Here is a 14,748-nt window from a genome sequence, read left to right on the forward strand (position 1 = left end):
CACGCCCATGTCTTTGCCTTCCCCCTCTCCGCCTCCCCCTCCCCTGCCCGCAGCCCCCCCCCCCCCCCCAGGCAAGTATCTCCTAAATTCTAAGGGCACCAGGAGATTTGCAACCAGGGGGGCAATGGACAGTGGGAGCTGTCCTGGGCTAAGCCCTGAATCTGTCTCCCTTTTCTCTGACCCTCAGGGAGCTGACAGCAGTCCCACCCAAAACATTTCTTTCCTGTAACATTTCTGGAACCAAAGCAGCCCCATCCCGGCTCTCCCCCGATGCTGCTTCTATCCTAAGCCCTACCTTGTTTCACTGTCCCCAGCTTTTAATGACTAAATAAACACTCCTGGCTTTTATCTCTTTTCAACCATGCGTGTTTGGAGGGGTGAACCAACTTCTCTGATCCTTAGTCTCCCCATTTGGGAAGCAGAAAGGCTGAGCTAGAGAATAACCTCTGATGGGGGTGTCAGCTCTGAACTTCTGAAAAACACACATTCCTTTGGCCATAAGAACTGAGGGGAGAGGAGAGGGGGGCACATGACTGAGCAGCTTGAAGAGTTCATCCTAACCCCGAAGCGGGCTCCCCAGCTGGGGGGGGGGTTGGGAGGGGGAGCTCCCGCCACGGCCACTTTGACACTTCCCGCCCTCCCGGGCCCCCGGGCCCGCGGGCCCGCGGCGCACGCCCACGTCCCTCAGACGCTTCTGGAATCTCGCTGGACTCCTCCCAGGAATGCTTAGTGCCCTTTAGCCCTGCAGATCGCTTTGCATCAGCAACCTTGCAGCACGATTATTAATCATCGCAATATTCCTCCTTCCGCCTGTAAAAGGAATTGCGAAAGGGGGCGGGGGGGTCCCAGATTGATGAAGGTGAAATCTGAAGGTAACTTGACTGTGGTTCATTCAATAATCAGTTAACTAAAATTAGTTAAGCGCCCAAAAGGGGCAAGACGCAGAGAGATACACACACAAATCCGGTTACGATGGGGTCAGAAATGCAGGGGTCCCTAAGGAACTGCACTGACATTCCAAGTATGTCACGCGGGGGGTGTAGTTAGAAGGTGACAAACGATCTCCCCTGACAGGTCAGACCATCCATCCTGCTGTAACCAGTAGGTCCCACCCCACCCCGCCCCTCCCCACCCCACGGTCCACTTGACCCAGCCGGGGAGAGGGAAACGACCTTTCCAAGGTCACTTATCCCTCCAGGGGCAACAGTGATCCCCAAACCCCGGTCTTCAAAGCTCTCCGCTGCGCCCCTGGGTGAGAGTCTGAAGTTCAAGCCCACAAAATGCAAAACAGGGTTTCGGCGAGGGGCGGCTGCTTCCACGATTTCTGGGCGACCGAGCGAGAAAATCGTGATCCCGGCGCACCCACCGGATCGTTCGAGACAGTCCCAGCTCCTGACCGCGCGCGGCCCCGCAGGTCAAGGACGGTCAGAGGCCCCCGCGCGCCACCCGCGCCCGCACCCGCGCCCTCTCCCGGGCCCCCCCGCGACCCCGGGGTCCCCGGCAGGAAGAGGGGGCACGTGGCACCGAGCCCACCTCCGCGCTCCCGGGGGCGTGTCCGGCCGGGGGCGGGGCGGGGCGGGCGGGGCGGGCGGCGCGGGTTCCCAGCCCGCACCCGGGGGGCGGCGCGGCGGCGGCGCCAAATAAGGGCAGAGCGGAAGCGGCGGGCAGACGTCACGGCGCCGGGCGGGGGCCGGTGACGCGAGGCGCGCTGAGGGCGCCGACGTGTCACCATGGAAACCAAACAGTCAACAGAGGATCAGGGAGCTCCTGACGCGACCTGACCGGGCGACCCGGCCTCTGGAGCAAAGGGCCAGGAGTCACCCGGGCCGGCAGACTAGGGTGCTGAGAGGGCGGGGAAGGGGGCGCCGGGGAAGCACCCCTTCTGGGAGGTCCCGGCGTGTCAGCGCGCCCTCAGCCCGGGATCCGGCTGGGACAGGTCAGGGATAGAAAGGAGCGCTCCTGGATGGAAAGCCTGCCTGGTTGTTGTTTTGTGTTCTTGTTTTTGTTTTGTTTTGTTTTTGAAGAGTTTCCGTTGGCCTCCAAGGTTGTTGGGGATATTGGTTTTGCCTTGGTTTTGTTTTTTGTTTTTGTTTTCCTGACTAGTGGCTATGAAGTCCGGCTTTGGAGCCACAGTACCCGGACTTCAGCTCTAGCTCCGCCACTCTAGTTGGATGATCTTGAGCAGATGTCAATCCTGTGCCCCCAAACTTGTTTATCTAGACAATAAGGAGAATAGCAGGACTTACCTGCTAGCGTTATATTGATGCATTAATGTAGATGCGTGTGTAACTGTCTAGCACATTTTTTAAAAATATATATTTTATTGATTTTTTTACAGAGAGGAAGGGAGACAGATAGAGAGCTATTGTAGAAATGTCAATGAGAGAAAAACATTGACCAGCTGCCTCTTGCACACCTGCTACTGTGGATGTGCCCGCAACCAGTGTACATGCCCTTGACCGGAATCGAACCTGGGACCTTTCAGTCCGCAGGCCGATGCTCTATCCACTGAGCCAAACCGGTTTCGGCTGTCTAGCACATTTTTTAGTCTCGCAATGAACAATTTTAAAAGAACTTCCCATTCTGAAGTTAGTATTACAATTAATAAAATGTTTCATGCATTAACTGAAATGAGCTCTTACCAAATAAAACATTGCTTGGCTCAGTTTGCACTGCTTCACGGTTTTAAATTTGAAACACAAAAACTCCAAATGGTATATAGACTAACAGAACTAAAGTACCTCAACTTCCGTTTCTTTGTCTTTCAGGTCACTGTGCTGTCTTCCCTTCAGGTCTGCTGTTTAAGCACAGTGTTGTGTGCTACCAGCGTCAGATCCTGCGCTCAAAGTGACCACAGGAATTCCGCACCATTACAGACTTTTAAAGTGAAGGCATATAGCGAAGTCCGTGTGCTGGGAGCCAGCTGTTTGTGTAACTGGGAGTTTAGTTGCATATAGAATACATTGCTTTAAATGGTAAGTAATTTTTAAATGAAGCTTACTTATACATCATGAAAGTTCACCAGTAGTCCCAGCAACTGTTTAGAACGGAAAACAAGATTTTTTCAGAAGGATTTTGTCATTGACAACATCTAGAATTGCCAGTTTATGGTGTTTTACTACTACGTTTAAACTCTCGGCAGGTGTTGTGATCCCTTGTGGATGACCAACCCTAGGGTGACTTCCAATAATTCCTGCCTCCTGGTGTCCATGCCTTTGTGTGGCTCAGTGGTTGAATCATCAATCAGCCTGAGCACCTCAGAGCCTTGGGTTCGATTTCCAGGCAGGAGCACGGACCTGGGTTGCAGATTCCATCCCTTGTCCTGGTTGGGACACGAGGGGGAGTCATTCAATATCTCTCAATCTTCCTCTCTCCTCCCCTCTGCATTCCTCCCAGGAATTTCTCCCATTCTCTCTAAAAAAAAACAATAAAAAAAATCCTTGAGTGAGAACACACACAAAAAAAATTTTTAAGAAATAAAAAAGAGTCAGGCCCTTCGTTATACAAGGAAATAAAGTCTGTCAACAACCAGAATGAGCTCAGAAGCAGACTCTGTCCCGTTCAAGCATCTCGCTGAGAAGGCAGTTTGTCTAGCACCTTGATAGCAGCCTTGTGAGACCTTGAACAGAGGATCGACCCACAGGGACTGTGAGACAATGAAGCTGCTCAGTGTGTGGTGATTTGTTAAACAGAAATACAACATGAATCCATCCTCTTTGCCTGCACCTGGGACAGATGGCTCCCGCCTCCTGGCACTTGGCATACCACTGCGGCACCCCATACACTGCTCAGGCCTGCCACCCTGAGTGATAGGCTGTGGGCCCTTCAGTGTCTTTCCTCCTAAGTCATCAGATATTGTCAGAGTTTTAAAGCTGGAAAGGGAGTTTTGAGATTTTTGCAACACACTCCTGATTTTTAAAAATATATATATTTTTTTATTGATTTCAAAGAGGAAGGGAGAGGGGGAGAGACATAGAAACATCAATGATGAGAATCATTGATTGGCTGCCCTCTGTACACCCTACACTGTGGGGATCGAGCCTGCAACCTGGGCATGTGCCCTGACCAGGAATCAAACTGTGACTTCCTGGTTCATAGATCCATGCTTAACCACTGAGTCACACCAGCTGGGCCCCACTCCTGACTTGGTAGACTGAAGAAACAGTCTCAGAAGGCTTAGAGTCTTTTTTTTTTTTAAATATATTTTATTGATTTTGTACAGAGAGGAGGGAGATAGAAACATCGATGAGAGAGAGTCATCGATCAGCTGCCTCTTGCACACCCCCTACTGGGGATATGCCCACAACCAAGGTACATGCCCTTGACCGGAATTGAACCCGGGACCTTTCAGTCCGCAGGCCGACGCTTTATCCATTGAGCCAAACCAGTTTCGGCAGAAGGCTTAGAGCACATGTGTCAAACACAAGGCCCGCGGGCCAAATCCAGCCCGCCAGGCCTTGCAATGTGGCCCGCACCGCGCTGTCATCACTGCACTCCGCTGTCAGTTTATGACATTGTCAGTTTATGACTGTTCAGTAAACCATTCGGCCCGCGATTTAGGCTGGATTTTAGATTTTGGCCCCTTCTCTGATTGAGTTCGACACCCCTAGCTTAGAGTCTTATCCTACGTCACATAAGAACATATTTGGGGGCAAATTGAACATTCTAGCAGAGCAGTTAAGCACGTTGGACTTTAGAGTCTCAAAGAGCTGATTTCAAACCTCAAATCTTCTATTTATCAATTGTGTGACGTTGGTTAATTTATTTAACCTTTCCTAGATCGTTTTCCTATCTAAAAAATTAGGATCTTAATAATATCTGCCTCACAGGATTGTTGTGAGGACTAAATGAGAGCATCTATTCAACAAAAAGTATTGCACACGAATTATGTGCCAGTTGCCAGAAACGAAATGGTTAGCAGAGACTATGGTCCCCTGATTTAGCATCCCCTGTGAAGTGCATAGCGCAGTCTGGCTCAGAGCAAGCACACACGTAAAATGTTAGCCATTATCAATATCATAGTCTAGGGCTCCAGGTTCTATTCCAATCACATACCTCCAGACAAACTCTATAAATTCACATCATAGAACTTCTGTTGTGTAATTCCAACGGCCTACATCCCCTCCCCCGCACCCCTGAGAAATTCCATAGGTATCGCTAACTCCACATGTCCAACCCAGAACTTACCATCTTATCTCCCAAACCTGCTCTTCTCCCTATAGTCGCAAAGTCATTGGTGAAACCACAAGCCTCCGTGTGTGTCAAGCATGGTAAACCTGGGAGTGAGCTTAAATTCCTCCCTCACCCTCACCTCCCACATCTACTCAATCACCGAGTCCAGACAGTGCTACCCCCTAATTACCGCTTGTTCCCTCTGCATTCCCACCACCACTGCCTCGGTTCAGCCTACACACAACTGTACCAAGTAAATACCAGGCTTTTCAGACCTGGCCACAGCTAACTCTTCTTTACCTATCTCCAGCCCCTTCCACTTGGATGCTGCAACATTGATGCAAATGAAGTCAGATGTACTTACTGGGTACTCTTTAATTGACATCTCCCACCTTCTGCTCCCCAACCCCCACAGTTTATAGTCCAGCAGAACCAAGTGCATGCATCTGTGTCTTTAGAGTGCTTTCCCTCTGCTTTCTGGAATCCCTTCACCTCTCACTGCTCATTCTAGCAAACTCCATTCACCTTTGAAGGCCAGCGCATAGGTCCCTTCTCAGAGGCTCCCTAAAATAGAGTGCATCCACTCCCTCCTTCTGTGAAACCTGCACCTCGTGTTAATTTTTATTGTCACAGTGAATTATAATGGATATGTTTATGTGACTTTCTCCCTCATAGACCATGAACTCTTTGAGGACAGGGCAGTGTCTTCCTCTCATCTGAAGTTGGCACCTGATATAAAGTAGACATCCAGAAACTTTCACTGAATGAAATGAAGCCCATGCTTGTTCCAGCGGGTAAATATTTTCTCCCCTGAAACCCACACCCCCCCCTAAATTATAAAGATAATACATACGAGCTAACACGTTTATAATGCCTTTGTATGCCCAGGCACTGTAATGTAGCACTCTGTACCAGTAGCTTCTTTAATGCTCACAACAGCCCCAAAAGGTAGGTAGAATTAGCTGTGATGACAGTTTCATGATTGACTAAAAGGACTGAAGAGTAATCATTGCTTCTGTAGATCCGACCACAAATTGCTTGCTCCCCAATGTAAATATGGCAGCAATTGAGGCCTGTACCATCTACCTGTAGATACTTTTGCTCCATCCTTAAACAGGCTCCCTTCCTAGGGGTCTGCTTCCAATATAACCAATAATCAAGCCCCTCTGCATTCTTATCCAAATCAATGCATCATGTTGGCGTGAGCTGAAAGTTTAAAAAAAAAAAAAAAAAGGTTTATAAATTCAGAAGAGCTGATGGCCACTGGGCCAGGCAGCCTTCTTGGAACAATGGCCAGGGCCCTTTCTGCCCTTTTGTACTCTTAGGCAGCTGAACAATGCTTCCCGGGCAAAGGAGGGGCAGCTTAGTTTAGTCCATGAGTGGGGGTGGGGAACCATTGCAACTAAGCTTCTGGGGCTTTCTCCTTTGTGCAAAGGAAGTGGGACTCTATCCGGCCAGCACCCCTGAGGGACTTTGAACTCACTCATCAGGAGTCAATGCACCTTATTCCCACCTGCTTTTCTTCAGGTCAGGGCATATTCTTGGTAAATGATGATTATGGTAGTGATGATATTGATACTGATACTGATAGCAGCTAACCCTTATCATTCTATTGTCTTGCACACTGCATTGTAAGTTTTATAATCTCACACACCAGTTGCTAAAAGTTAGTGAACCCAAATGAGTGTGGTCTGAAAATTTTATATCAGTAAGAGTGAAAAACTTGTTTGTTTCTTGAAGATGAACATACCTATATTTAAATACAAATCCATTCTTCGTTTAAAATTTGTTTCGAAAGGAAAAGAAAACATAAAATGAAGTGTTATAGATCTGATATGGGCTGTGAAAAAACAAAGCAGGATAGTGGGATAGAGTGTCACGGAGACTATGTGTGTACTCCAGTTACTCTGGATAGAGTGACTTGGGAAGTTACTCTAGGTAGAGTGACGTAGATAGCCCTCTTGGAAGGGATGTCCTTTGAGCTGAGTCCTGGATGATAGAAAGGAGCTAACCCCAGGAAAAAGAGGCTCAGGCAGAGGGACAGAAAGTGCAAAGGCCCTGCAACAGGAACAAGTATTGTCAGGGATGGAAGGAAGGCCGTGAGCAGAGTGCTTATAGGGGAGAAGGATAGGAGATGGAGTTAGAGAGGAGTCAAGAATTTGCTTCTTGCCCAGCTGGTGTGGCTCAGTAGTTGAGCATCAACCTGTGAACCAGGAGGTCATAGTTTGAATCCTGGTCAGGGCACATGCCCGTGGTTATGGACTTTAGACTTGATCCCGTGTGGGGTATGCAAGAGGCAGCTGACAATGATTTTCTCTCATCGTTGTTGTTTTTATATCTCTCTTCCTCTCCCTTTCTCTCTGAAATCAATAAAAATATCTTTAAAAAACAAAGAATTGTCTCTTTAATGTTTATGGCAAAACTGCACAGCTTAAAGTGCTCTGATATTTAGCATTCAAGTGATGTTTATATCTCCTTTGTGGGTTTTTTGTTTTTTTGTGTGGTTTTTTTTTTTTTTTTTTTTTTTTTTTTTTTTAGGAATTTGATTATTCTGTGTTTGGGGGAAGTCTCAAACAGTTAATGATTGATTTTTTGTTTTGCTTTGCTTTAGATTTATTTTGGTTTGAAATACATTGAAACTTCAGGTCGTTTCCTTAGAGTAATCATCTGAAAACTTTTCCTTAGCCTCTGTCTCTTCTTTATCTACTAATTAAAGATAGCCTAGTTGGTTTACTTTCACTCACACATGGAAAGTTGCTGTTGATACAAAATTGCTGTTATTAAAACAAATTGTTAAATGCTACCCTTTAATTTTGATAATTACATAAGATGCAGAGATATGCAAAACGATGTAAACACTGCCATCTGCTACTATATAGAGATAAATGTTTTGTTTTTTCTTTCCTTTTTCCATCTAAAATTAATTTGGAGCTGGAAGCACAATGGCTGTGCATTCCCCTTGAGGTGAACTGGCAGAAATAACCCAGGGGAGGCAGTTAAGGAATTTCAGGAGTCAAGATAGAAGTGGAATATGTGTCTGAAGCCAGACATAAAAGATGTGAAATCCCCATAGCTTAATATCATTATAGGGCCTGGAATAGGAGAATTTAGAGACGATCTGAGGAATATATTTGTTTGTAGAAATAGTGCAGAATTTATACATTCCTCCACCTGGCAGATAGTCATTAATCCTGTATTTTGTGCCAGGCACTGGACCAAGTCTGGGGATGCATTGGTGAGCTAAACTAGACCTTCTCCCTATAAGGAAATGACCCCTTCCAATCCTTATTCCCGTCCCTGCTAATGTACTTATCTATTTTGTATCAGCGTTGAATGATGGTCCCTGGGATAGTTGTATTTCTTAGATTGGTGTAAGGCCATATCTTGTGGGTAGAGAGCAGAGTCTTTCCCAAAAGGAAGTTGACATCCCAATGTCTTATCACCCATGGAAGTGATTGAATTGTGTCTCGGGAAAGGAAGATTTGGAAGGAGCCCTTTGGCTGGAAAGAGGGGATTCCTTTCTTTTGATCCCATGAGGAGGGTTGGCAGGGAGCTTGGTGGAATGTCAACCCGATGGGGGATCCTGTAATAGGCCTCTGAGAAGCCTGTAACAGACACTGTGTGCAGGTGATCTCCCTGGACTTTTTTTTTTTTTTAATATATTTTATTGATTTTCTACAGAAAGAAAGGAAGAGCGATAGAGAGCTAGAAACGTTGATGAGAGAGAAACATCGACCAGCTGCCTCCTGCACACCTCCTACCGGGGATATGCCCGCAACCAAGGTACATGCCCTTGACCAGAATCGAACCTGGGGCCTTTCAGTCTGCAGACCGATGCTCTATCCACTGAGCCAAACCAGTTTTGGCCTCCCTGAACTTTTAATGCAGTCTTGTTGATGCAGCAACCTGGCCTCAGCTGGGCTATAGTAACCAAAGGAAGGGTCTGTGTCCAGGCCTAGGTCAAGGCTGTCAAATGGAAAGCAATGGTCTCGCTTTATAGTCAGCAAGAGGCTTCCAGAAGCCATTAGTCAGGTCCCCGGGAGCAGTTCAGTGTGCAGCGCTAGAGGTCCAGCCTCCTTTATCCACCTGGGAAATCTTCCATGGGTTGTTATTATTGTACATGTGAGGGAGCCAGCTGGTGTCCTTACAGGGTATATCACCTTGTTATTCCAGAACTGGGTGTTAGTTATAATATAGCAATCCTGTATTTAGATTAGTATTTATATTTAAAGGCTACAGAAAATCTACCCTCTGAACAGCAAACAGGTAGTCTTTATTACTACCAGACAGGAAATCATATTATGCAAGTGGTGTGTGATAGATATATCAGTGCTCTTAAGAGCCTAAAGTAAGTTGCTTTAAAATGCCAATTATAATGTAAAAAGCAGGGAGATGACAGCCTCAATGGAACTGTCATTATAAATTAAAACTTTCAGTTTGATGGAGGGTGACACCCGTATCCACCCGGTGATTTTCATTATCACCAAAGCATTAGAAGGCTGGCACCGAAGCTGCGCTGCACCCAGCATGTGTGCAAACACGGCCTCTGGCTTCCAAGCTGGTGCCGCCAGGACACCGGAGCCCAGGGGAGGGAGGGCACCACCTGCCTTCTCTGTGATGTGTGCCTGTGCGTGTCAGGGCCCCATTACCAGGGGTGTCCCAGACAAAGGTCATGTTCTTCTTTAAGATGATAAACGACTAGGGTAAAGCTTGTTCAGAGTCATGCTGACTTCTCATTAAGCTGTTATGTAATTTTTTATTTACCAAATGATCAACCATTATTTGTACAGTTTGAGGTCGCTTTCAAATTCTCAGAGCCAACTTTTCTCCCCCCAGTGCAAACCAAATGGCAGGCGTATGATGTTAAAGAAATTTTTAAAGTACAATGTATTTGTTACTACCTCCTTTCTTTCTGAGAAGAAAAATAATCCAACTAATAAAAGTATGTTAGAGTTAAGGATAGAAAAGGTCGGGGGGAGGGGAAGGGGGGGAGGTTCTAACCAAATGAAAACTTTTTTTTTTTTAACCAAGTATTAAGAGAGAGTTCAGTCCGACCTGTGTGTCTCAGTGGTTGAGCATAGACCCATGAACCAGGAGGCCACAGTTTTATTCCCAGTCAGGGCTCATGCCCCAATTGCAGGCTCAATATCCAGTAGGGGGCATGCAGGAGGCAGGTGATTCTCATCATTGATGTTTCTATCCTTTTCTCCCTCTCCCTTCCTCTCTCTGAAATTAATAAAAAAAAAAAAAACATTTTAAAAATTAAGAAGTAGTTCAGCCTGGTCGATAGGATAATGAGTGAGGAAGATTCCAATCCCAATAGTGAGACATTGAGAAAGTCATACATTCTAACCATTCTTCAATTTGCTCACCTTAAAAGTGGAGGTAACCCTTCACATGATGTTGTTGTGTTAAAAAGTCAACATAGTTTGTGCACAGCTGAATTTTATTTGTGAAAAGGGTTCCTTTAAGATCAAGACATTTACATTTAATATTGGCATAACTAGATTTAAATATTCATCCCTTTGACTTTCAAAACAGAAAAAGGAGGAAGACATGTACTCACAAAAGCTATCTCAGAGCAGGTTCCCACCCTCAGAATTACAGGTAGAGAATCGTAGTAGTGCACTGTGAAGACTCCTCGTATTTATAACATATTCCAGCAGCAGCTCTGCAGTTTCCTTCTCCTCTTTGATAAGAGATCAAACAAAGGGGTGTGTCCCCTTCCAGAAGCTACCTTTCTTGACAAACTGGTCTCCGATACCTTTCAGAATCTCACCAAACTCCCAAAATGATAAGAGCACGAGGTTGGTCGCATTCAACTTAAATGCTTTTATTGACAATGTCTTTGAACAATAAGCAAACAATGCTTAAATTTTTCATTCAAATTTCACTTTCCACATGTCAAAAGACTTCAAGGTAGAAAAAAATAAAATAAAAATATAAATATCTGAGAATCCATCTTAATAAATAAATTAAAAACACAATAAAACGTTTTCATGGAAAACTGTTAATGTCAGAACAATCATTCCACCTCAACAATGCATGATCAGTAACATTACAATGAACATTGATGTTGAAGAAAAACTACAGTACATGGATATAAGCTAGTTACTTCTAACTACCAGAAAATAAAGTCATATCTTTTTCTTAGTTTAATATTGGTCATTGCTACTCAGAACACACTATTGCCAGGAACACAGTAGTTATTGTTAAAATCAGCTGCACTAGATACAATTTGAGAATATCCAGCACCAGGTTAATTCCAATAACGAACCCAATAGATTAGTTAATGCTATGAGAAGACTAAAGAGAAAAAAGAGGCGCAGACCCAGGCCTGGCTCCACATGCTACTAACTACCAGCTCTCAGATGTGTCACTGGGAACAATACACACTCCATGCGTTTTTGCTACATCTCCGAAAGAGGTGAAGACTTTGAGTCCACCCTCGGATGCTTTCAAGTCCTTTGAGGCCCACAGCCCGGTGTGTGTCACGCACAGAAAAGGTCCTCCCTAGGTCTACGGGAACCCTCGAGGGAAGATGTGTTTCTCCTCTCTGCAACGCACCAGCTCGGGACAGTGGCACTGGCGTGTGCCCACTGCCTCCCCTTCCTCGCCTGCTCACAAGGCCAGCAGCGTGGGCGAGCTGAGCGAATCAGAGGAGGGCTCGCTGCTGCTGCCCTTGCGGTGGGCAGCTGCACAGCTGGGGAAGGAGTCAGCCTCGGGGTAGTTGAAGACAAAGGAAGACGTGTAGGTAGTGCAGCTGGGAGTGCAGGTGACCACCGGGGTGCACAGGGGCTCCAGCTCTGCGGCCAAGGGCCCCATCCCCAGGGAGCCACCGTGCAGGGGCTCCCAGTCTGCTGCATAGAAGGAGCCAGACAGGTCCATGTCTGGCACAGAGCGGGAGGTCTCCGAGCCGCTGGGCCTGGACGATGCCGGGAACAGGAAGTCATCAAAAGGCTCAGCCTTCAGCTCCACGCTGCTCATGTTTTGCATGTTTTTGACGGGCTCCACTGCAGGCTTGGGCTCAGGGTCATTGAGGAGGGGCAAGGCGAAGGCCTCCTCGGACTCAGGGGTGGCGGCCTCAGGCAGGCCTCCATTCAGATCCAGGGGAGCCCCAGGCATCTCTTCCGGGAAGCTCAGGTCATGGGGGATCTTGCAGGCAGGCCGGTGAGCTGCCAGAATGAACTCTAGTTTCTCCTTCTCCTTCAGCAGATTGGCAATCTCGGTCTGCAAAGCAGACTTCTCGTCCTCTAGTTGGTCTGTCTCCTGCACACAGAGGGATAAAGTCAACGCATGAGACCACGGTCTTGCTCAAGGACACTGCCCCCTCGAAGCCCAGTTCTCCCAACTTTCCCCTTTAAAGTTTTGAAAAAGGAGCAGCCCATTGCCGTCTACCTACCGCTTGGAGTGTGTCCGTCAGCTCCCTCCTGCGATTCCGGCATTTGGCTGCAGCCATCTTATTCCTTTCCCTTCGGATGCGCCTTTTCTCTTCTTCTTCTGGGGACAACTGGAAGGAAAAAGGACCCACGGTCAGTAACAGCGTCTGCCAGGAGCTCCATTCGCCTGCCCCAGTGAAGCTGGCTCCTGCAGCTTTTCCCCCCTTCCTGACACCTCGTCTGCGAAGCCACTTCTTTCTAACCTGCGCTTTCAGGCTGGCTGTGACTTGCATTTCAAATAAGACGCTGGGCAAGAGCGTGAAGAAGAGCCCAGTGTGAAAGCAAGGGACAGGGACCTGTTAGGGAAGGAACTAGTAGGGTCTATCAGAGCCTGGCTCCAGATGGCTTGGAGCCAGAGTTCCCCGTTCAGGATGTATAGTCAGTTCCTTCATCGACTTCACCTTACCCACTGTGCTCTCCGTCTACACCAGTGCGGACCCCCCCCTCCCCCACCCTGTACCCCCAAAACACGGAGAAGGCGTGGAAGAACTCACCTGTTCCACCTTGCCCCTCCTGCCAATGCTCTGAGCTCTGCCTCCTGTCACAGCCTTCATGACCCCGGCCCTGGAGTAAGCCCCGGCCGAGGGGGCGGGGACCCCGTAGGGGTGGTGGGCTCTGGTCTGGGATGGAGCCACCGAGGAGACGAGAGCGGGCTGCACCAGCCACTGCAGGTCCGGGCTGGTGGAGATGGCAGTCACAGTCGGGATGAAGTTGGCACTGGAGGACGCCAGATCCGTGCAAAAGTCCTAGAACAAAGCAGAGAGGAGAAGCTGCCGTGAGCGAGTGAGCAGGTTGGGGACGCAAGTGAGGTGAGTGTCCCAGTGCCGCATGCAGCTGGGGGGGTGGGGGTGGGGGGGTTGGTCCTGCTGGGGACTGCGCCTGTCTTTTTATATTCCCCTCATCCTGGATGAAAGGTCTTTCCCTTTCCTCCAAGAATCCCAGGGTAGCAGCGCAGTGCCTTCCTCCGACATCCCGCTGCTGCGTTCCCGTTATCCCGTCAGCATCACTCGCTTGAAAGGGGGTTTGTTATAAATATCCCTGACGTCTGCGCTGACGCAGGCGCCGCGCCGGAGTCTCCTGAATGAACTCGCTTTTTATCAATGAAACTGCCTTACACACCCGCCTGCTGCGCCCTCCTTCCCGCCGCTGCTTCAGGCTGGGAGCGGAGGGAAGGGGATGGGGGTGCCGCTTTTGGCCGCCTCCCTGGAGGAGTCAGGCTCTGGCTAGCCTGTCCTTGCTTGGGACAAGTGTGCCCCAGCTGGTATCAGAGACCAGGCAGCGAGCGCGGGCCGGGGGCGGATCAGGAGGAGCCCGCCGCGGGAAAGCAGAGCCAGTTCCAACTTTGAAAAGCGCGTGTGTGCGCTCCCAACAAGTCGGGGGCTCCCCACACAGGGCTGCTCCATCCCGGGGCAGCCTCCCTTTCCCGGCCCAAAAAGGAGTCCCCCCGATTCATAAAGGAGTCCCCTACTCATCTTACTCAGCTTCCCGTCCGGTGTCTCCTCCCCGGTGACCCCGAATCCCCGTCCCCGTCCCCGTCCCCGCGGTGGCGCGGGGCCAGCCTTACCTGCGCGTTGACAGGAGAGCCCATGCTGGAGAAGGAGTCGGCCGGCGAGTGGTAGTAAGAGAGGCTGTCCCCGGCCGGGGAGGCGCTGCTACAGCGGGACGAGGACGCCTCGTAGTCCGCATTGAAGCCTGAGAACATCATGGTCGCGGTGGGTCAAAGCGAAGGGCTAGGGGGGGCAGAGGCAGAGGCAGGCAGCAGCTTTTGGGGGCAGAGCTGGGTGGGGAGCGCGGTCACTTGCTCTCTTGCTGCGCCGCCGCCGCTGACTCTGTGTCCACTCCTCGGCTGCTCGCTGCAGATGCGGTTGGAGTACGAGGAGCCGCAGCATTTATGAGATTTTATGAATGAGTCGATGACGTCACGGCGCAACCACCGCCGCGCCGGAGGGGTGGCGCCAGAGCCCGACCGGCCCCGCCGCCTCCCCGGTGCCCCCGCCGCTCGCGCAGCTCCCTTTCCGGTCCCCGGCCTCGTTGCGTCTCCTTATTTTATTATTGTTTAGCCATCTGGGCGTTGGGGTCCCTGAGAACCCCCCCTAGGATGGGGGGCTTGCAGGGACGGCTCCCCCCGCGGCCGCAG

At 49.1% G+C, this 14,748-nt stretch overlaps 1 protein-coding gene and 1 long non-coding RNA gene across 2 annotated transcripts; one reads left to right on the forward strand and one right to left on the reverse strand.

Moving 5' to 3' along the window:
- Nucleotides 1–1,730: 1,730 nt before the first annotated feature.
- On the forward strand, nucleotides 1,731–6,388 carry LOC311620257. The gene is made up of 3 exons (XR_014794660.1): nucleotides 1,731–1,936; nucleotides 2,769–2,975; nucleotides 5,848–6,388. It is a non-coding gene; the product is annotated as an uncharacterized lncRNA (long non-coding RNA).
- A 4,596-nt stretch (nucleotides 6,389–10,984) lies between these two features.
- On the reverse strand, nucleotides 10,985–14,474 carry FOS (Fos proto-oncogene, AP-1 transcription factor subunit). Its single transcript, XM_084895674.1, has 4 exons — nucleotides 14,176–14,474; nucleotides 13,106–13,357; nucleotides 12,575–12,682; nucleotides 10,985–12,441 (listed from the first exon to the last, which is right to left on the reverse strand). Exons 1-4 carry the CDS (start codon nucleotides 14,314–14,316, stop codon nucleotides 11,794–11,796), a joined length of 1,149 nt encoding a protein of 382 aa, XP_084751800.1. The 5' UTR covers nucleotides 14,317–14,474; the 3' UTR covers nucleotides 10,985–11,793.
- Between the last annotated feature and the right edge of the window lie 274 nt (nucleotides 14,475–14,748).

Source organism: Pipistrellus hanaki (assembly GCF_964339955.1).
Source record: "Pipistrellus hanaki genome assembly, chromosome: 1".
Taxonomy (NCBI): domain Eukaryota; kingdom Metazoa; phylum Chordata; class Mammalia; order Chiroptera; family Vespertilionidae; genus Pipistrellus; species Pipistrellus hanaki.